Source organism: Zonotrichia albicollis, chromosome 26 (genome assembly GCF_047830755.1).
Source record: "Zonotrichia albicollis isolate bZonAlb1 chromosome 26, bZonAlb1.hap1, whole genome shotgun sequence".
NCBI lineage: Eukaryota > Metazoa > Chordata > Aves > Passeriformes > Passerellidae > Zonotrichia > Zonotrichia albicollis.
In genome coordinates this window covers 7,156,457-7,179,196 of record NC_133844.1, presented here as the reverse complement: position 1 = coordinate 7,179,196, position 22,740 = coordinate 7,156,457, and the positions used below count along the sequence as shown (strand labels likewise).

The window sequence follows — 22,740 nt, the reverse complement described above, 5'->3', positions numbered from 1 at the left end:
GGGTGGCAGGACAGTCGGTTTGGCATCAGCACCTCCAGCTCTGCTGCACAGCCCAGCAGTGACCAACCCTCCTGCACCTGGCTTTGTCTGCTAATGAGATCTCATTGCCTCTTCATTTCCATGTTATTTTTCTTCCCAGTCAGTGGGATGAGCTCTATAAAACCTGTATTATCAGTCTTCATTATGCCTGGGTTTGTTATGATTGTGAATTAATAGATTTTATCTTGGCATTAATGAGAAGGCACCAGCCTCTCTTTTCCCTCTTACTTTGCATAGGAGTTGGTTTTAAATATTCTCGCTATGTAGCTGCTTCTGGTTCTGCTTGGGTTCAGTGTGTTTTAAGCCTGAACTTTCCTGATCCCCCCCTTGATTGTGAGATCATATCTGTGTACCTGCAGTGGCAGAGGAGCAATGTGTTCCTGTGAATCAGAGCACTCTGCAAGCTGGTTTTAAAGGTGCAAGTGTCCTCCTAGAAAGTTCTGGGGAGCACATAAATATTTAAACAGCTGCTGGGGAACAGCACAGCCCAGTAAATCATCCAAACAATTCTCTTCCACATCTAAATCAAGAATTACAACAAAGTGCTCTTCCAGCTGAAAACCACCTTCCTCCAGGTTGTGTTGCTGTTTGCCTTCTCTATAAAAGCTTTTATAAGCTCTTTTACTGTTGTATAACAAATGGCCAAGCGTGTTTTGAGCCATGAGGGATCTCTGGCACAGCTGGTTCTGTGCCTGGGATCCTAGACAGGAAAGGTGATGAAGAGCAGCTAAAGCATACAGAAAGGATAATTACAGAAGGCTAAAAAGATAATAATGAAAACTCGTGACTCTTTCCAGAGCCTCGACACAGCTTGACCTTGATTGGCCAATGAGTCAAAACAATTCACATGAAACCAATGAAGCAATCTCCAACCACACTCCAAAGCAGCAAAACACAGGAGAAGCAAATCAGATAATTATTGCTTTCCTTTTTATCTGAGGCTTCTTAGCTTCCCAGGAGCAAAATCCTGGGCAAAGGGATTTTTCTAGAAAATATGACTGTGATAGGGTCTGTGTGTCGCATTTACACCTGCACAACATTGATTTCACTCCCTCATGGTGACAAGAACTGCTTTGGCTCAAGTGTTGCCTTGCCCTTGGCTCTATAGGAGCCTTGTCAGACACATCTGCCTGCGTTCTGTGACTGATTCTGCTTCTTGTCTCTCCTCTCTGTCGTGCACAGATGAAATCCTCTGACATCGACCAAGAATTGTTCACTGAAAGTTACTGCAAGGTGTGCAGTGCTCAGCTGATCTCCGAGTCCCAGCGTGTGGCCCATTATGAGGTAAGATGTTCTTGGTTCCTCACTCCACTGTTTCAGTTCTGCTTGGAAGACTCAGCATTTGAAGAACTGTTTTTACTGTTTGTTTTTCCTGGTTTTCCCTTGTTTTTTGTGTTTTTTTTCCTGTTTTTACACTTACTCTGTCAGTGATGTCACTGCAGCGGTGTCTGCTGCATGTCTGGCTTTTTTTTTCCTTTTGTTTTTTGCCAAGTCAGCCTGCAATTTGATCAGGGCTGAAGGAAGCACAGTTAGCAAGGAGAGCAATTAAGAGTGCAGCAAAAAACAAGCTCAGGTTGTATTAAATGTGCTGCACTGTGGTTTGGTGAGTAGGAATCACTGATTGTGCAGAGAACAGATTAGAATTTGTGAATGTATTTAAGCACTTAAGAGGTAGTGAGCAATGAATAATTAGAAAGGATGGATTATTAGAGACATGTTAGAACAGCAATTAACAGCACTGCATATCTTCAAAACAAACTTAAATACATTCCTATTAAACAAGGAGGAAATTGTGGAGGGATATGATGCTGTAAAATCCTTCAGGGAAGGAAACTCACTGCCTGGGAGTAGATCCTGCCGGGGTGAGAGGATTTTGAACAGAGAGTCTCAGGTTCAAATGCAGAGGAGGTGCAGGGTCACTGTGTGGTGGCTGTGCAGAAGGGACTGTCCTCCCCTGGGAGCATGTGAGGTGCTCCAGAAGTGATGCATGTCTGCATTATCTATAAAACATAGTTTGTATATGGAGAATAAATATATTAACTCTGTCTATTCATAATATATAGTTTGTACATGGAGAATAAAGTATATTAACTCTGTATATTCATAATATATAAAATAGAGATAATACAGATATTTGGATAATATGGAATAATTTTGATAGTCATGGAGGTCTTCTTGAACCTAAACAGTTCTGTGATTCTGTGTGATGAGCTGGGAGATGAGGGATTTCTGCACTCAGGGGAGTGCTTTGCTTCTGGTTTTGGTTACATGGAGACTCCCAGAGTTCCAACAGATGCAGAGTTTGTGCACAGGGACCTGGAAGATGAAGTTACCCCAGGCTTGACTCAAGTGTTTTTCAGTTAATATACGAGGGAGACAATTGTGTGGCCAGCAGAGGATTTGCAGGAACCTTAATGTACATGATCTGAGGATGCTGTGCTGCATTAATTAACAATGGGAACAAGAATGTACGTGTGCTTGTAGGGCACTTTACATGTCTGTTTTGGTGAATTTCTTAGGAGCTCTTCTGTAACTGCTCCTCTGGCTGCCCTCTGTGTGCAGCAGAGATCCCTGGCAACTCTGTGAAGTTGAGGGCTGCAGTTTTAGGGACACCTTCCAGATCTGATACTGGGCAGTGTGGATGCCAAATTTTGCCTGCAGGAGGCAGGAGCAGCTCCTGGTGAGCCTCAGGGTGCTCAGCCAATCTCGTCTTCTCCGCGCCTGTCACTGTAGGTATGAGCTGAATCATTAATTCATAGCAGATGTTTTTGAAATCTGGAAAACAGCGCTGTTTTCTGTTGTATATTTTAGTGCGAGGTGTTGTGCTCGTTTGTCATCCGCTGTGAAATCCCAGCAGACGCTGAGATGTTGGGCACAATAATGTCATTCCCAAACCTTGCTGCTGGGTTACATAACACAGAGAGGAGGAGGCTTGGAGTGAGTTTGGAGTTGTCTTGGTTTGGAAAGACAGGTGCTTGCTAAGGAAGGCAGGAGCAGGAGCCTCCCCTGAAATGGAGAAAAGGAACCCCCTTCCCCTCTCCAGATTGCTATAAATTTTAAATTAAGGGGCTCTCAGGCAACAAAAATTATGGGAGCAGGAAAATAAGTTTTAATAGGGAGGAAAATAAGAGGATAAAATAAACAATGCAGTAAACTAAAACTGACAAAGTCAGAACCCAGCCTGACACCCTGTGGGTCAGGGTGTTGGCAGCAGTGCCATTGGAATTGTGGCTCAGCCCTCCTGCAGTGCCAGGGCTGGTTCTGCTGGAACAGGGATCCTGGACAAGGGTGGAGTCTTCCTCTGAAGATCCAGGGGCAGAGGCAGCTGCTGCTCCTCTGGGGAATCCAGCAGAGAAGCCGTGCTGGTGTTCCAGAATCCCCAGATTATATCCAGGCAGGAATGCTTGGCTGGTGTTCCAGAATCTCCAGATTATATCCAGGCAGGAATGCTTGGCTCCTCCCCCTGGGCTCACATCTCCCAATGGGATGCTGTAGTTCTTATCAGCCATGCAGGGACATTCAATGGCCTCTTATCAGCAGATGTCTACCCAGAGAGAGGAGTGGTTGTGGTCACTTAGATAAGGAAAACTGCCCACTTGACAAAAGACAACGGCCATCCAGATGGTAATAAATACATCTTGCCTTGCAATCTAGAACAGCTGTAAAGACTATTTAGGATCCCCTCTGGTGTTCCAGAGGCTGGGAGTGCCTCTGCCCTGTGGCTGTACCATGCTTTGCTGCTCTCAGTGTCCCTTTGGAGCAGCTATTCTGGTCACCACTCCCAAGTATGATTCTCATTCTTGTGGTAACTTTCTGACACCCTGGTGCCAAGAGCCCACAGGCACATGAGAGGCTGGAAACCTGCCCTGAGGTTCTCCAGGGAGGTGGAATTGAGGGCTCCATCCTGCCTGAGACTGCCAGCCCTTGCTGCAGGCCAGTAGTTAATAGCAGGAGTGTAAAATTCACTGCTTCTTTCTAATTATGAAGTAGCTGGTCCCAATTTTCACACCTTTCTTTTTTTTCTTCTTACTTTTAGAAAGTGCTGTATAGTTAAAAACTGATTATTTTCATGGGGGAAATACCAAGTTCAGAAGACTGAATTTTCTGCAAATCTCTTTCCAGGAGCCCTGGGTACCCGTGGGTGCCTGGGCTCTGTCTGGGCTTGTTGTGGTCAGCAGTGCCCTTATCCTTCCTGAGAGAGCTTGGAGAGAAAGGGAATTGATCCACTGCCTCACTAGCGCAGTCAAGTGAGCTCTGCAGCCCTTGTGCCAGGGACTGGAATCTTGGCTCTCTGTGCATGCAAAATAAGACATTTCTCTGTAAGAAAATAGAGGGAAGCAGCCTATGAAAGGGGGACGTTTTTATCTTGCCAAACAGGAATAGTCAGTTCCAATCGCTGTCTCATCTCCTTCTCCAAATCACCAACCAATAACTTTTCTCCTGTGCTACTTTGCCAGGAATAAAAAAATGATTTTATGTCAGTCACGCAGTATTAAGTGATATTATTTCCAAGGGCAAGCGTAGTGGAAAAAATGACAAAAGGATCAGAGTGTTTGCAGCACTTTGTGCTTCCAGCCTGACATACAGCAAATACTGCCTTTATTACATGTGCTTCATGCAACTGTGTCTCTGCCTTTGTCTGATGTGTCTGATGCACCCTGCCTCTCCTTGCCATGCTGCTGGAAGTGCCAGGTCCTGCCCTCCTCTCCAGGGTTCACCCCAGGACAGAGCTGAGCCTTGGGGTATTGATTTGGCTCCCAAATTAAGGAGCCCAGCTCACTCTGCAGTGCTGAGCATCTCCAGGGGCTGCTGCTGGGCAGCTGTGAGTGAGGGATGAGGCAAACCTTACTGTCGGTGCCCAGCAGAGTGTGCATTTGCATATTTTAATTCTGCAAGCAAATTACTGCCTTAATTTGTCCCCTGAAGTATCAGAAAACTCTCTTCTCCCTTCTGTTTCTGGAATGAAGCAGGGAAGTACGGGTGCCTGAGACAATCCCTGGATGCCGAGCATCCCTGAGCTGCCCTGGCTCCCCTTTCCTCCTCGGGAGGAACAAAAGGGAACAGAGTGGCTGTTTGGTGAGGAATCCATGTGCTGCAGGTGCTGGATGGCTGCAGGAGGTGGCCAGACAGAGTTTAGGGAGGGTAGCTCACACCTGAGGGTATTTCATACCTTGTGGTCCAAGGGGTGAACAATGTGCAGTGCTTGCTGCAATGCCATTGAAAGTCTGTGCTGCAGAAATGAGGTTTTTCTTTTCTGTGGCTCTGCATCTTTCCCTCCTCTGGAGCAGGAAGCCTCTTTGGCACTGGATTCCCTCTGGATTACCTGTAATTTAACACTTCCTTGCAGCTCTGTCTTTGAGAGAGGTTGTTTCAATCACTTTGGAGAGCTGCTCTGTAAATTAAAAAGCTAAAACAAAGAGAGCTGAGGTTTCTTAGTTAGCTCTGAGTCCTCATCTCTATGTAGAAGTGTTCACAGCCATTAGGAAGATGTTACCATTTATTTTCATGTTTCCCCTTGAAAATCTTGCAGGAAAATTACCTCATATACAAAGTTGCTCTCAGATTTCACCCTGAGCTGCACATTCATCACCACATTTGCTCCTCAAGCTGCTGTAATGCTCTTCTCCATTTCCTCCATAATCTTTATTGCTTCAGGTGTTCAGAGGGTGCTTTATTTTTCCATTTAAAATGAAGGAAGATGCCAGGTCTGGAGGAAGAGCAGCCCAGGAGGGGCCTGTGGAAGTGTCACCTTATGGGATGCTGCTGGAATGCTTGTGGCGGAGCAGCAGGAGAGGGCAAAGCATATTAAAATTCAAATGCAGAAGGGACTGGGGAGAACAAATCAAGTGCCAGTGCCCCTTGGCTGCTCTCTGGAGCTGTGCACTGTGGAATTTCTCACTCTGTCTCTGGAGCAAAGCAGGCGGGCGGTATCGACAGCCTCATCAGTGCTCCTTGTGTGCACGGGCTGGAGTGGTGCTGGGGTTAATCTGCCTCCAGTTGGGCTCTCCTTGGCTGGAAACGTGTAAAGCAATGGCTTGTCTGAAGGAATAATAAACATTGTTTACTATTGGCACATTAGTGCCTTAAGGATCAAGATGTGTGTGCACAGAGAGGCAATCCTGTGTCTGAAATATTAATGTGCTGCACGGAGCACATACCCTATTTAACAAAATAAATGCTGTGCTAGAAAGCAAGGAGCTGGAATGGTATGTTTCTGCTCCCAGCTCCCTGAGTGAGATGCTGCAAGCATTTCCAGGGTGGAGGATGGAAAGGATGTGCTGTAGCTGAAGGGAAAGGCTGCACAGGGCTGTTGTGTGTCAGTGATCATGGGAGGGAATGTGACATTTGCTGGCCATGATCTGTGATGTGTGTTGCTGCTCACCTGCCATGTTGTCTTGCTGTGGTGGCAGTGATGTGTGAATCCTTCAGAGGATGAAAGAGGAGGGGACACCCTGGCTGTTGTTGCCATCAACAGCTGGAATCTGCTCTGCTGATCACAGGTTTTGGTGGCTGCTCAAACATTGCTGTTACCCTGCAGATGTGCTGGTGTTGGATAGAAGAACCTTGGCTGGAGGAGAAAAAGCTAAAAACTGATAAAGAGGGCATATTTGTGTTGCAGAGATGACAAGGTGCTGCTTTGTTCTTTTGGTGTGCACATGCAGGCCTGGATATTCTTTGGCAGTTTGTGTCATGGTGACAGCCCCAGTTAAAGTGTGCTGAGGAAAACGTGGCCACCCATTGTGTGTGAGGGAGACAGGTGGGTGCCAGGGTTTTAGGGCACAAGGCTCGTGCTTCTCTCTGCATGCAGGGCAGCAGCAGCTGCTGCATCACGCTGGGAGCCACTGGAGATGGGATGGGACTTTACAAGGCTCTATGTTACTGCTTTGTTGTCAACATTAATGGCTGAGCATTATTTTTAATGCACTCCCAGTGTCAAAATCTATTGCTAAACAGCAGTGGTAGCAGAGCAGATGAAGCCCTGTGCACAGCTCCCTTCCCAGGCACCTCTGCACACACAGACCTATTGCTGTCTAAAAATAGCTGAAGTTAAAAGGTCCTTCAGAGCAGCAGTAAAACACACTGGGAAAATGGGACCCCAGGGTTGGCAGTAGTGGGGAGGCATAAGGGATGTCACATTAAAGCTACATGGAATGAAAACAAAGAAAGGTTGCACTGGCTCACCCTGGCCAGCATCCCTGGGAGATGAATCCCTGCAACTCTTGCCCTTCCACAGCATCCCTTGCTGATCCTGCTGCACAGGAGGGCACCTCTCTTTGTTCCAGGTATTCACTCCTGCCTGTATCCATTATTGAAGCTCCCAGCCCGCGTTTGGATCGGGGTTCTGGGTATTTGGCAGCAATCTGCAGCTCTGTGTGTGTTGTGACAGACCCGCCCCCGTGCGCTCGGGCGCTCAGGAGTGACTGGCACTGACGCGGGGATTTGTTCCACACGGATCAAATGGGGATGGAATGGGAACAGCAGCCCTGCTGTGCTGCTGCTGTGGGGCAGCTCATGTGCACTGTGTTTGTGTTAACTCTTCTGTTGCCTGCTGGTAATGGGATGGGGGGCTGTACCCATGCCTCGAATATCAGTCCCCAAGAGTGACCCAGGATGAGCTGCAGGTGAGCAGCAAGAATTTGGCTTGCTGTGTGGAGCCACATTTCTCTTCACAGAGAAAAGCAAGGCAACATTCTTCACAAGGATCTCTGAGATTCACCTCAGACAAAGGGAAAACAAAATTCTCATCACTTGCTGTGCCTGTGTTGTGCCAAAGTGGAATGCAATATGGAGATTTTTTACCCAGAGTTATGATGTTTTGGTTCCTTGGCCTATCAGGGGGTGTGTATGTGTCGGGACTTTTGGGACAGTCACGAGATTCTGTGCAGTGTGTGCAGGGTGAGTACTTGGCAGATTCAGTTTAGATGAACTGCATATAGTATAGTGTAATAAAGTAATTAATAAGTAAATTAATTCTGATATCCATGGAGTCAGATGCATCGCTCTCTCTCCCCTTCATTGGAGTTTGCTTTGATTTACAATATCAAAAGTTCCCACCCTGCTCACTCTATCCCTGCATCCCCTTTCCATTGGCATTTGTACTGAGTCCTGGAATGGGTTGGGTTGGAAAGGACATTTAAGGGTCTGGTCCAACCTCTGCCAAAATCAGGGACACCTTCAGCTCAATCAGGGAGGTGCATTGCCTGGAAAAATCCTGTAATACCAACGGATTAAATGCATGTTTGCATTAGTGTAGATGTAAGTTTTACCTGCAGAAGGAATGTGAGGCACTCAGAAGGGACTAGCAGTGGGTTTAGGGAGGAGCAGGGGCCTGTGGTGGCCCCAGGTGCTGAGCCTGGCTGCTCCTGCCGTGCTGCTCTAAGGAGAGTTATTGCCTCTCCACAGGGTACCCAGCAGTGTGTTGGACAACAGATACTTTGACTACAGTCAAAACCAATAGAGGAAGCAGTAAAGCTAAAGATCACAGCTGACATGGTGATTCCTGAGACAGAAAATTCATGTGTAGGATCCCCACTTGGAGTCAGCCTGGCCATCCAGGTGGAATGATCTAAGGGATAAGCAGATATAAGGAAGTGGAGCTAGTGATTGCTTGGCTGAATAGATCCTCAGTAGTTGCCTTAATGTGTAAACAAATCAATGTCCAAACGAGTAATGTGCCTCTCTTTGCTTTGGAGCAGCTGGTTTGATGGGGGTGCAAATTCAGCTGAGCACTTGGAAATTGCAGGCACATTTCTGTGTGCCCAGGAAGGCAAAGGCATGAGTAGACACTTTTTAAAAAATTAACTCGTGGAGGAAAAAGGGGAAGTTGATAGAAATGACCATAAATTATAAATGAGGCTTTTCAAAAATTACAAAGGGAGAAAAAGGACATTGGCATCCAGCAGTGTCTGGAATAACAGCCGGGGAGTTCAGCTCTGCAGCGAACCACGGGGATCTTGACAATGTTTGTTGTGTGGGTAGTAGAGGCAGAAAAGGGAAGGCATTTGCTGAAAATACTTCTCCTGTCTATTTAAAAAACGCAGAGGATGTTGTTATATCACAGAGGAAGAAATAGATTGGTTCCATTCCAGTAGAAATTTGGAAGAGGTTGTTAGGCAGCGATTACAAATTCCAGAATGATGAAGTTCAGGTCAGCAGGTCCACTAATTCACAAGTGGGTGCTTGAAGTGTGCTGGCCACGTGCTGTGCGCTGTCACTGCTGACCCTGGGGGCATGGGAAGGAGGAGGAAGAGGAGGAAGCAAGCACAGGGCCAGGCATGGCAGTGCCAGGGGTCCTGTACAGGGAATCCAGCTTGGCACAGCTCCTGGGCACAGCAGGACCATGGAACTGGGTTTCTGCACAAAGTTTGGACAACTGGGCCAGCCAAAATAACTTTCTCTCCTTTGATGAGATTACTAGTAGATAATAAAATTGGTATAATCACATGGCTGCGTGTTGCATGGCAATTTAATTAAGAAACTGCCGGCGCACAAAAAAACCAACACAGTGTACACTAAAAGGATTAAAACCCAACCAGTGGCCTTCTGAAAAAGAGTTTAATGCAGAGTAAAAGAAGCTGCAGCCATTTGGGCTGCCACAGTGCCTTCCTTCAATCTCTCACCTGTGTCTCTGCTGGTGCTTGTGCTCCTCAGTGGAGAAGAGGAGCAGGAGAGAAAAGCGAAACTGCCCAAAAGCATAAAGCTGCCAGCACAGGAGGGAGCAAGGATTGATGAAGGGATATATGGGGAATAGGGAAATGAGATTATGTGCTAGCACAGCCTGAGGGAAGCTGCAGAGATAGTTGATTTGAGCCTGATGCCAGCAGACAGGAAGAGGCTCTCACAAGCAAAGTGGTTTAGACTGCTGGATCAGCTGGAATCGTGGTATAAAGAGGGAGCAGGGCCGTGGTGGGGTCTGAGCTCCTCAGCTGTGAGGGGACTCCTCTTGCAGACCCCAGCAGGGATGAGCTGTGTGTGTCTGTGCAGCCTGGAGACCCCTAATGCCTCACCTGGATCAGTGAAGGGAGATGGGTCAGTCCTCCCCAGAGCCCCTGGTGCACCTTTAATTTCAGCATTTTTGTCCTTTCCCAGCCATGCAGCCAAATGCCAGAAAATCTGATTGTACCCTGCTTGTCCTACAGGGGGGAGCTGGTTCCATGCAAGGCCAGGTTGGCTGGGCAGCATGGGGGGCTGGAATTGGATGATCATTAAAGTCCGTTCCAACGTCAAAAATTCCATGTTTCTATGAAGAGATGCTTTGCTTGCTCAAGGCATTAATGCAAATTAAAAAAAAGAATTTTAGCAACATATTTTGTTCTTGCTCAGGGTGGGAAGAGGGATGAGAAGCCCCTCCATCAAACAGGGGGATCAGGGCTGTGTCCCAAACCAGCTCCAGGTCCTGCCAGCTGCCACTGCTCCCAGAGGGACCTCAGTGCCTGCTCCAGGCACAGCGTGCTGCAAAACCCAATTTATGCAAAATCAAATTGCATTTCATAGCACAGTCTTGCTCTGCTCTGCCCTTTTTATGTTTTAGGGTTGAATTTCCAGAACTTTGCTGTCTCTGCCATGATCTTCTGTACTGGAGTAGATTTGATAGAGATAGAAATGATCCATTTATTTACTGTTATTGATGAGTCTCACAATGAGCTTGCAATGCAGAACTCTGCAGCAGCTGTGTGAAAACAGACTGAGCTCCCTGCATAGTCAGGGCTGGTTTTCAAGCCTGCAGTATTAAACCAGACTTAGTGCCTTGAAAAGGTGCTATTCCCACTGGAGACAGGAAAGTGAGATGCCTTGGGCATAACACTTTGTATAAAAGAAATATTCATGGGCACAGAAACCCCTTTATTGCACCCAAAATGAGGTTGTAGTGGCTGTTGGGGCACGAGGCAGCGTGCTCATTCCATGAGTGCTCATTCCATGTAAATCCTGTGGATTTACAGATGTGGCAAGGTTTTGTCTTTCCTAAAGCTTGTGAGATGGGTCAGAATGGGGGCTGGAGCTGCCCTCATCCCAGTTCATCCCAGTTTTCAGGCTCCTGTTTGTGGTTCTTCCACAGGTGCTATTCCCACTAGAGACAGGAAAGTGAGAATGCCTTGAGTATAACCCTTTGCACAAAAGAAATATTCAGGGACACAGAAACCCCCTTATTGCACCCAAAATGAGATTGTGGTGGCTGTTGGAGCCATGAGTGCTCATTCCATGTAAATCCTGTGGATTTACAGATGTGGAAAGGTCTTGTCTTTGCTAAAGCTTGTGGATGCAGTGAGATGGGTCAGAATGGGAGCTGGAGGTGCCCTAATCCCAGTTCCTCCCAGTTCCTCCCAGTTCATCCCAGTTCATCCCAGTACATCCCAGTTTTCTGGCTCCTGTTAGTGGTTTTTCATCTGGACCCCCCCATGTGTCTGGCACTTGCCCTCCTTGCAGGTTTTCAGCAGGGAGAAGATAACAGATTTACAGATGTGGCAAGATTTTGTCTTTCCTAAAGCTTGTGGATGCAGTGAGATGGGTCAGAATGAGAGCTGGAGGTGCCCTCATCCCAGTTCATCCCAGTTCCTACCAGTTCATCCCAGTTTTCTGGCTCCTGTTTGTTGTTCTTCCTCTGGCCCCCCCATGTGTCTGGCACTTGCCCTCCTTGCAGGTTTTCAGCAGGGAGAAGATAACAGATTTACAGATGTGGCAAGATTTTGTCTTTCCTAAAGCTTGTGGATGCTGTGAGATGGGTCAGAATGAGAGCTGGAGGTGCCCTTATCCCAGTTCATCCCAGTTCCTCCCAGTTCATCCCAGTTTTCTGGCTCCTGTTAGTGGTTCTTCCTCTCTGCCACCCCGTGTCTGGCACTTGCCCTCCTCACAGGGTTTCAGCAGGGAGAGAGGATAGCAGATTTACAGATGTGGCAAGATTTTGTCTTTCCTAAAGCTTGTGGATGCTGTGAGATGGGTCAGAATGAGAGCTGGAGGTGCCCTAATCCCAGTTCATCCCAGTTTTCTGGCTCCTGTTAGTGGTTCTTCCTCTCCCCGTGTCTGGCACTTGCCCTCCTCGCAGGGTTTCAGCAGGGAGAGAGGATAACCCTCAGTGCTGTTTGCGAGCAGCACGCTCAGAATAATCACTGTGCTCCTGCCGTGCTCCTGCTGGGGTGTTGGGATGATAAATACACATGTAAATGTAGAAAATGCCAGAGATAAAGTGGATGACAAATGGGCTGTGCTTCCTCTGCTCTGCAGAGGGAAGGAGATGCTCAGCACATACACGCGGAGGCCAGGGATGATTTTAAGCTCCACTTTTATGATCATAAGATAATAAGGTTGCATAAGGAGCTGTGTAGTTTTAAATTATACCAAACACAAGTCATTCCTTTACTTGGCTTTCACCAATCCAAACAATTGCCCCAAGAAAGGTGAGAGGTGTTGTACAGAAGTCTGAAGCTTTGCTGCGTTGTAACTCTGACACCTGGGCACCATTTATGGACCACCTGAGAACCATAAAAATGATTCCTCTTGGCATCTTTGCAGCTTGCACACACCCAGCAACCCCTCCCAGGTTTTTTTGCCCCTCCAAACAGAGCAGGCTGTGGCTGTGTGAGCGTGGGCATGGTGACGTGCTGGATGGAGCCGGGCGAGGGAAGAGCCTCGTGACTCTGGGGAGGATGACTCGAGGGAGGCTGACTGCTCTGCAGGGTGCAGCAAATCCAACTGAAAAACTCTGGCCACGCTGCCTTTGCCCTGTGTTTGACTGGCCCTGTGTGCTGCAGGGCTGAGCATCGCTTCAGGACTGGCGTTGCACCTCTGTCCTGTGCATTTCAAACCTTATTTGTCATTTTATTTTGTCGTTTTCTAATTACGCAGTCGCTGTCTGGGCTGCTCATTTAATAGCTGGAGCTTTGGGGTTTCCTGCACTTAGCTCTGACCATGGAAGGTCACTTTTGCTAAATGCAGCAGGAAGACAAGCTGGGGACAGATATTTGACATTATTTGTCTTGACTGATTTGCTCTGTGGAAAAAATTATTGCACAGTCACATTTCTGCATGCGAATACAAATATAGCTCCCTGCAAATTTAGCTCCAAGTTTATACCACAGGAAAAAGAATGTTCCAGAACATGCTAATGGTAATTTAATATTTTCAAATTGCAGCTCTGTGATGTGGAATTATAACATTACGGTGCTGTTGTTCTCTGGGGCAGTAGGAGAGGGTGATTCAAAGGAAACATTTGCATGGTAACAGCTCCCCATGTGTCTGCTGCCCATATGCTGGGTGCAGTTATTTTGTGGCTGCAGGCTTTTCCCCCCTGCATCTGCTGGAAGACAAGACCTGATGTAAGTCAGGCTTTTGAAGGTTTTTATGTCTGTGCTCCTGCTGTAGAAGCTTTAAAATCTTCCTTTAAGTCTTGCCAGTCCCGAGGATTTGCTTTGGCTGCTGCTGCTGGGGTCACCATGGGAGCTCCTGTCTGTTCTGACCCTCACCTGCCCATGAGCTCCAGCTGTGAAACCTGCTCATGGCTCCCTCACAGGAGATTTTTTTGCCCTTTTAATGTTTTATTACTCTAGAAGTGTAGGCGTTGTGGGTTTGGTCTGTGTGTGTGCCTGTGGTGGTGTCCCAGGATGAGGGAAGAGGTGAGAATCTTGACTCCATGTTTCAGAAGGCTGATTTATTATTTTATGATATATATTATATTAAAAGAAAATTATTATTAAAACTATACTAAAAGAATAGAAGAAAGGATTTCATCAGAAGACTAGCAAGGAAGGGAAAGAATGATAATAAAATCTTGTGACTGACCAGAGAGTCTGAGACAGCTGGACTGTGATTGGCCATTAATTAAAAACAACCACGTGAGACCAATCAAAGATGCACCTGTTGCATTCCAAAGCAGCAGATAATTACTGTTTTTCTTTTCCTCTGAGGCTTCTCAGGAGAAAAAACCCTAATGAAAGGATTTTTCATAAAATGTGTCTCTGACACCACAGGATGCTGCTGTGTCGCTGTCTGAAGCTCAGTAACCCCCACCTTTTAATCTGCCCCCCATGGAAATGGTCTGGTAACAAATGCTGTCCTTCCCTGGCTGTCTGTGACTTGGAGAGGGGCCAGGGTGGGTTATTTCTTCTCCTAATGGCAGGTTTCATCCCACAGCTCATTCCAGCTGGGTGCAGAGCTCTCTGAAAATTCAGAGAAGTGCAAATGCTCCTCACCTGGATCCCTCTGCCTTTCTCCCCAGTGGTGGATATGTGTGTCAGGGGGATGTGAAATCTGACTGTGGGTTGGTGTAGTGAGCACAGCAGCAGAGCCTCTTGCTCCTTGTAACTTCATTTTTGGTTTTTTTTGCGTTCCAGAGTCGGAAGCATGCCAGCAAAGTCCGCCTGTACTACATGCTTCACCCCGTGGATGGAGGCTGCCCGGCCAAAAAGCTGCGCTCAGAAAATGTGGGTACAACCCCAGCCCTGTTTATTCAGCTGCTTTGTGCACCATTGACTCTGGCCTACAACATTCTCTCTTACAGCCACAGCTGATCAGGTGCCCAGAGGTAACATTTAGATTAGCTGAAATGCAAAGTAACTGGAAATAATTTTCAATAAACTGCACAAGAATTATTACGCGCCTCAGCAGCAGTAATTGTGTTTTTAGTTATTTGAATGTTCTTTCATAGGAAAAAAATGTGCTGATAGCAAATACTCAGGGCTTGCTCCATTTCTTCCAATTCTTCCAGACCAGGCTGAGTGTGCTGGTGAGCAGCTGGGGCAGGTGATAGGGGCAATGCCTCCAGGTTGTTGTGCTTTATCCAAAGGCTCCTCGCTCACCTCTGCTCTCAGTCTGCAAGTTTAAAGATTGGCCATTGGCTTCCTCTGCTGTGTTCCAATAAACAAAGGGAGGTGAGGAATTGGACCAGCTCACAGCCATTTGTCAGGCAGTAGATAGGAGGAGGCTGAATTTTTAAGAGATGGCTTCATGGGGAATTATTCATTTGGCTCCTTCCCACGTTCTGCTGCAGTGAGGTTCCCAAACCAGTTCAGTGTGACTGGGGCTGAAAGCTGTTGATATTCAGTGTGATATCTTGTAATTAAAGGGAGAAGCATGCAAGTTTTGCCCAAGGAATCTGAAAGCTCATTTACGTAGTAATTGAACCCTAGTGAACTTTTCTGTTGCACACAGAAAATTGAAACACAGAGAACTTTTCTGTTGCACACAGGCCAACTGCAGATGCAATGTGTCCCTCCACAGCAGGACCTTGCAGTGATTTTATTAACAAAATAAAATATTTTATTTTGTATAATATAAAAATATTAAAATATATTATAAAAAGATATTTATATATTTGTATATATGTCTATATATTTATATAGTTTAAAAATTATATAAATATAATAATTTATATTTTAATATAGTTATATATTTTAAAATATTTATATTTATATATTTATGTATATTTAAAATATATATATAGAAATAGATTTTTAAATATATTCTTTTTATTGTCATTAATAACAGTGTGGGCATTACAATGGACAGGTACATGGAGATTGGAAACAGGGTCCTCTAAGGGGTTTCATTACAAGGAGCCACGTTCTGCATGTGCACCTCATGGGATGTGGAGGACAGAGAACCAATCAAACCTCAAATAAGTCAAATTTGAACTGTTTCCCACTGTTTTTGTGAAAGACAACGTGGAGAAGGAATGTAATTCTGTGTTTGCTGATGCTTTTCCCAAGGGCAGCCCTAGTGGGGGTGGATTAACGTGTCCTCATGTTCTAGGTGAATGCCAGGCTAGGCCAGACCTAAATGCTAAAATTATTTGTGTTGTAAAAATATAGCAGGGAAAATCTGCCAACATTTCCAGCTCAGAGCAGGCCTGTTGCTGATCAGATATTATACAAGCCTTTGCATTTGGAGAGAGCAGAACTATTTAGCATGTCTCTAATGCTGCACAATTGCATCCCTACCACGTGCACAAGCAGTGCAGTGCCCAATCCTAGCAGTGTCACTCAGGCCGTGGCACAGAGACTTTAATGAGCATTAGAAACAACCCATGAAAACCAATTAAATTTCTGTAGAAGCAGCTGCAGCTGAAAAGGGAATATTAGCCCTTTTTTTCATCAAAACTGTTCCATGGCTGGGTGCCATTGGGTTTGTGTTCTGCTGACCACAGAACTAACACCTTGTCCTTCTGCCAGGTGGCAGCAGGAGGGTGAGGATACTGTGAGCAGCTGTGGGTACTCAGTGCAATGGGATTGGAAACAGAATTTGCTTCCTGACCTTTCTGTGAGGCCAAGGGAGGGGTTGGCTGCTGTTTGAGGATTGCAAAAAACCTGTATTTCCAAAACACCCCTGAAGGAGAAGCCTTATACAAGTGGTCTTCCCACGGATTATTCAATTATTGTGCTCTTCATCATTGGTTTGATTTGGTGTGCAGGAGGGGAAAACCCTCATGTCTTCACCTTCCATGAGCTGGTACTTGCTTTTTGCTGGTACCACGACAAAAACAGGCTCCAGAACAGAAATGACCTGAATTTCCTATGGAGCAGCACAGAAAGCAGCTCTTTACAGCAGCACCAAAAATTAATTCAAATTTCAAAGTTACTTTGCAGCACTTTAATGCTGTGGTTTATGCCGCTCTGTTCTAGGGTTTGTATAATCTTTTCTTCTTAGTAAAACTTGGGAAATGAAGACAGCAGATTTGTATCTGTGGAATGAAAATCCTTACTTTTCCTGTGGATTGCTTAAGGAATGGCCTGTGTGAGGATTATGCCTTGTTAACAGGCAGCCAAATAACTGAGGTTAATTCTGTTGGATATATGAGACTGAAGTTTCTAATATCACAAAAAGCAGCCTAATAAATGAGGCTGGAGCAGGGGAGGAGTGGGGATGTCAGTGCTGGGAGACAGATGTAAATCCAGTGCTGTGTTCTGTTGTGTTTCAGTTTGTATGAAGCCAGTGGCTTCTGTGCTGCCTTGCAGTGAAGGTTTGTGAGGTGGGATGGGCTGGAGGAAGCTGCAGAAGCAGAATGTAGAAATATCCCTTGGCAGCAGGGGGTTAAGGAGCTGCTGGTGGATTTACAGACCAGAGCTGTCAGTGCCTGGTGACTCTTTCATTCCTGGGAGTGTTTTGTATTTGCAGGGACCCCCATTGCAGGAAGAATGATGAATCTGACTCCATGTTCTCAGAAGGCTAATTTATTATTTTATGATACTATATTATATTGAAGAATACTAAACTAAAGAATACAGAATAGATACTTAGACAATGCTAAAAAGATAGTGATGAAAATTTGTGACTCTTTCAAAAGTCCCAACACAGCTTGGCACTTATTGGCCAAAGTAAAAACAACCAGAATCCAATAAAACAATCACCTGTGGTAAACAGTTTCCAAACACATTCCAAAGCAGCAAAACAGAGGAGAAGCAAATCAGATAATTATTGTTTTCCTTTTTCTCTGCGGCTTCTCAGCTTCCCAGCAGGAAAATCCTGGACAAAGGGATTTTTCAGAGAATGTGAATGCCACAAGAGTGGAGACTGTGGGTCAGAACACCCCCAGGGAGCAGCCAGCTGCCCCTTGTAGAGCCCTGTGGCCCAGCTGAGCCCTGTGCTTGCAGCACCTGCACAGCCCTGGGTGTCTTTTGTCACCGTGTCATTCAGCAGGTGACAAAAGACACCTGGATCAGCTTCCCCCTGCCCTCTTGGGTTTCAGGTAAAACAGCCCCTGACAAATGAGAAGGCATAATTACCCTTCAGGGCTGCAGCACCTCTGGCTCTGTGCAGGGCTTTGGGTGGTGGAGGAGGGAAGGGAAGTGATGCTGCTGAGGGATGATCCAGACCTAGGGAAATTCTTAACAGAGCCCAAATATCTCGTGTTGGTGTATAAAACTGCTCTAAAAATAAAACCTCTGCATCATAGAGGTCTGTCATGTTTTGGGGACACCCCTGTCCTGCTGGTGGCTGCCACACATGGAGGTGCTGGCCCAGAAACTTGGGTGAACCCAGGTGAGCTGCACAGCCAGCTGTGGGTCAGTGTAAATGGGACCCTGAGGTATTGGAAGGCTCTTTGAGGGGGCTTTAATTTTTTATTTTTAATTGCAGTCTAGCTGAGAAAGTAGGTTGAAAAGGAAAAAGTGTCACTGAAGAGCAGCCCTGGCAGAGGAAGAGACCCTGGTGCATTAACACTGAAGTGTATCAGCTTTTCAAACGAGCTCTGTTGGAGGCTCTTTATGTGTTGCCACTGATGATCAATAGATACTGGAAATTTTCTACTCTGCTCTTAACTTTCAAGTGATTTCCCTTTGAAGGCATAAAATATCTTGAGAGAAAGCTATTTAAAAGAAGTGCAAATTACACTCAGAACAGTACTAAACACCTCTTGAGATTCCTCCCTAAGGTTTGATTTACAGTTATCAACAACAAAAAAGTGATGAAAATCACTCATTTTTCTAAAACTGGATTTTTTGGGGGTGAAAAAATGACCTTCAGTGGTGGATCAGGTGTCCACTCTGTGTTGGGTTCACCCAAGGCTGGTATTGGATCCTGCTGGAGGGACCTGAGAGCTTTCAGACAGTTCATTTATTTCTCCGACCTGCAGAGTGGGTTGTGCCCTCCAGACAGAGTGGGTTGTGCCCTCCAGATGTGTCCCCCCAGATGTTTTGGGGTCTCTTCAAAAAGTGCATCAGGAGGAAGCACCAGTGTTGGATGGCAGGGGAAACTCTGGGTCTGTGTGACTCCCTCAGAGAGAGGAGGAGCAGAGGATGAGGGAAGGGAGGCTCGGGGTGTGCCAGGAGCTCCAGGGCCATGTGGAACAGAGGGACAGGGTGAGGGACATGGGGATGGGCTGAGGGACAGGGTGAGGGACATGGGGACAGGCTGCGGGACAGGCTGATGGGCACAGGGACGTGCTGTGGGACATAGGGACAGGCTGAGGAACACAGGGATAGACTGAGGGATGGGCTGAAGGACACAAGGACAGGCTGAGGGACACAGGGACAGGGTGAGGGACAGGCAAAGGGACACAGAGACAGGCTGAGGGACATAGGAGCAGGATGAAGGACACAGGGACAGGCTGAGCTCACAGTGCACACCAGAGTGGAGGTGTTGGGCAGCTGGAGGTGTCCCCAAGCTGGACACAGCTGGGATGAAGCACAAGCAAGGCTGGGAGAGATGAGGAAGGGAAACCCCTTGGCATGCCAACCTCGATTCCTCCTCCTCTTCCTCTCCTCTCTCTGTGGCTGTGCTCACACACCTCTTTGTTTTGTCTGTGTTTTTGTCTCCACGCAGGGCAGTGATGGTGACTCAGTGGATAAGAACAAATGCTGCACGCTATGTAACATGTCCTTTACCTCAGCAGTGGTGGCAGAATCGCATTACCAAGGGAAAATCCATGCCAAAAGGTTAAAACTGTTGCTAGGGGAACAGCCAGCACTGAAGGCCACAGGTAGGTGCAGAGGGTATGGGGGGGTTGGCCAAAGGGCTGGCTGGGTGTGTGCAGGCAGAAAATGGGAACAAGGTGGAAAGCTGAGCTGGCAGAAGCAGCTATTCATTTGTGTTGCTGTCATAACAACCTTTACAAACTCCTGATGCTCATTACTGTCTGCTTTGTTTATGTAGATTAGGGCTTTATCAGCTGGGACTGGCCCTGGTGCCAGAGCCCTATCTCCAGCTCCACACTTCCAAAGTGTTTTCTCAGTGGAGGACAATGTCTCCACTGGGTGCAGATAGCCAAGCCTGGCTTTAATTATCAGCAGTTTAATTATCAGCCCAACTAATATGTTTAATAAACCTTTGGTGTTGCTGTACAGTACAGAGCATCATCAGCTCTTACCACAGAGGGAAAGCCAGGCTTTAAAAACCCTTTAAAAACCCTTGGATTGATTGTCTCTTGATTTTTGCCCAGATGGGTTTTGTGCTTTCCTCCACAGTGATTCTAGTAATGCAGCCTATTAACTTTCACATTTAAAAAGTCAAATGTTGAAATTGGACAATTTAACCATCTTATTGTTTGCTTAACCATAAAGTCCTTGAAAACCACTAATAATCTGTGAAAAAAAAAAATCCTCTGCGGTTGTGGAAGCAGAAAATGCTTGAACAAATCACTCACCTTTCTCCAGGAAGGATTGCTGGGCTGAGGTCCTGCAGACAGATGTGACCCAGAATTGCTGCCAGTGGCACTTCCCTCAGCACAAAATACAAATGGAGCTGTGTGTGCTGTAGATGTGATTAGATAACAAGGGTTGACACTCTCTGTGTGTGGTTTTGTTGCCTTTTTAACTTCACAGACTGTAGATGCTGATACAGAGAGTATGATTTGTCCTTTGCCAGGGACTTGGAAAGGCAAGGGCTTGCCTTCCAAGGGTGGGCTTGGGAGCTGCTGGCCCCTTTGCCTGAGGGAATGGGGGGAATTGTGTTAGGTGGTGGTTTGGTGGGTTAAACCATGCTGGGGCACCAGTGTGTCTTGTGGAGGAGAAGGTAAAGCCATGGTAGCCAGGAGGAAGGCTCTCACTAAGCTGTCATGGTCATCCCCACCTGGCTCATGTGGGGCTCCTGCAGCTGGCACACAGCTGCCACACAGCTGACATGGACTCAAGCTTGGTGTTTGTGTGTCACAGACATCTTCTCATGAAAAATCCTTTCCTTAGGATTTTTTCCTCCTGAGAAGCTGAGAGGCCTCAGGAACAAAGTGTAAACAATGGTTATCTGCTGCTGTGGAATGCAACAGGTGCATCTGTGATTGGTCTCATGTGGTTGTTTCTAATTAATGGCCAATCACAGTCAGGTGGCTAAGACAGAGAGTCTGGGACAGCCGCCTTTGTTATCATTCCTTTCTATTCTCTTCGTAGCTAGCCTTCTGAGATTAAACCTTTTCTTCTATTTTTTTAGTATAGTTTTAACGTAATATATATCATAAAATAATAAATCAAGCCTTCTGAAATACGGAGTCAGATCTACGTCTCTTCCCTCATTTTAAGACCCCTGTGACCACCCTCACATCAGGGCTTGCTGGATCCCCATCCCTCAGGTTGAGCCTGCCAGCAGCTCCTCCCCTGGCACCACAGGACCTGCCACAAGCCCTGGCACCCCCAGTGAGCTCCAGGTGAGCTGATGTTCACAGCAGTGCTGATCCTGTGTTACACTGACAGCTTGGATTCACCCTTCAGCGCGGGGCCTGGCCAAGGCAGGCATTGCTGAGAGCTGCAGCCTTGCATTGTGGCTTTTGTCTCACTTTTTAATCATCTGGATCAGCCTCACAAGGCTCTAAGTGAGCCATGCTGCCTGCTCTGGGGTAATGGGCTCTTCAGCCACCCTAATCACTGGGAAGGAGCAGCTCAAGGACTCATCAGCTCTTACAGACACTTGATCTGGAAGATGAAGCTGAGCTCAGGAATACATTAATAAGCACCTCCTTGCTCTCCAGGAGTTCTCAGCAGAATGCCCTTTGGACACAGCATTTTTCTGGGCTTCCTACCCAGCAATTTTCACTGGGTTTTTGTCCCAGTCCTCTGTGGCTGGCACTAGGGAGCATTACGTCTCTCAGAGCAGAGACTCCCCTGCTCATGAGTCCTGAGAGCCAGCCAAGCACAGCCCTGAGCGTGCTGGATGCTCCTGGGGAGGAGATTCTGCTGCTGGATATTCTGGGGTTTCTGTCTCATCAGTCCCAAAGAAAATCACATCTATTCTTAGACCCCTTAGGGAGATCCACGTTCTCCTTCACAGTTACCATCCAGATGGAGCACAGATGTCCTGTTCTCTGCTGGTGCTTTCAGGAGAAGAAGTGGCCCAACAGTTGGGTTTCTCACAAACACCATGTCTCATCATGACAGAGAAATAGTTGTGATCTTTCCTGTTCTCTGCTCTACAAGGCTGCAGCCTCAGAGGCTTCATGTCAGCACTGTTGCAGATGAATTTCTCCAGTCATTTCCAGCATCCCCTGTCAGTTTACATCCCATCATCACCATGAGTTATAAACCAAAGGATTGTGGGGAAGATCTGCTGTCTTCATCATCCAAGTGTGAGGACCTGCAGGCATCATTCCAGGAAAGTGGTGGTGCCCCTGTTTGTTCTTTTTAGCTGTCTCTTGGAAAGTCACATTGTGATAATCAAGACATAGGCACGCATTTTAAGTGGAATTCCATTGTTTTCAATAGGCTTTAAATCAAGGCCATTTTGAGAGGAAAACTTGAATGACAGGGAAGATATTAAAAAGAGTCAGATGTGGAGATAAAAGGAAACTCTTCTCCATTCCAAAGCTTTGCAACTTTTCATAAATTACAGAGAGTAAAGACTTTGGGACATCAAAAGGGACTGAGCAAATGGCTTTTTGTTTTGGTGCTAGGATCTCCAGCAGTGGCTGAAGTTTTAGTCCTGGATTTCTGGGATTTCTTCTGGAAAAAAACTGTTTCCCAGTGCCTCCTTGTTGTGGCTCACTTAGTTTCTTGTCCTCAAGCTGAGTTTCAGGAGTGTGCCAATGGAAGAAGTTGGGTGCCATTTAAATCCAGCTTGGAATAAAAAGCTTTGGATGTGAGAAAGAAGTCAAACATTAGTTCATTGCCGGAGTGCTAAAGTGTTTCTAACTTTGTATTTTGCCTCTTGCAGCAAAGTAAGACTTTCTCACTTCCCTCCCACAGCGAAAGGGAACGTAAGGCAGACTGTCATGAGCTATTTAGCATTTTGAAATACTTGAAATAGTCAAACTCGCAGCTTTTATGTTTGTGTTTTAGATGGAGAAACATTTTT

General features: G+C 46.5%; 1 protein-coding gene across 2 annotated transcripts in view; it reads left to right on the top strand.

Moving 5' to 3' along the window:
• ZMAT4 (zinc finger matrin-type 4) overlaps positions 1 to 22,740 on the top strand; it is a 51,172-nt gene that overhangs the window by 12,979 nt on the left and 15,453 nt on the right. For both annotated transcript variants that reach the window (XM_074559163.1, XM_074559162.1), the window contains exons 2-4: positions 1,222 to 1,323; positions 14,364 to 14,453; positions 19,288 to 19,444. In XM_074559163.1, coding sequence (XP_074415264.1) covers positions 1,222 to 1,323; positions 14,364 to 14,453; positions 19,288 to 19,444 — 349 coding nt within the window. The remainder of the gene's footprint in view (positions 1 to 1,221; positions 1,324 to 14,363; positions 14,454 to 19,287; positions 19,445 to 22,740) is intronic.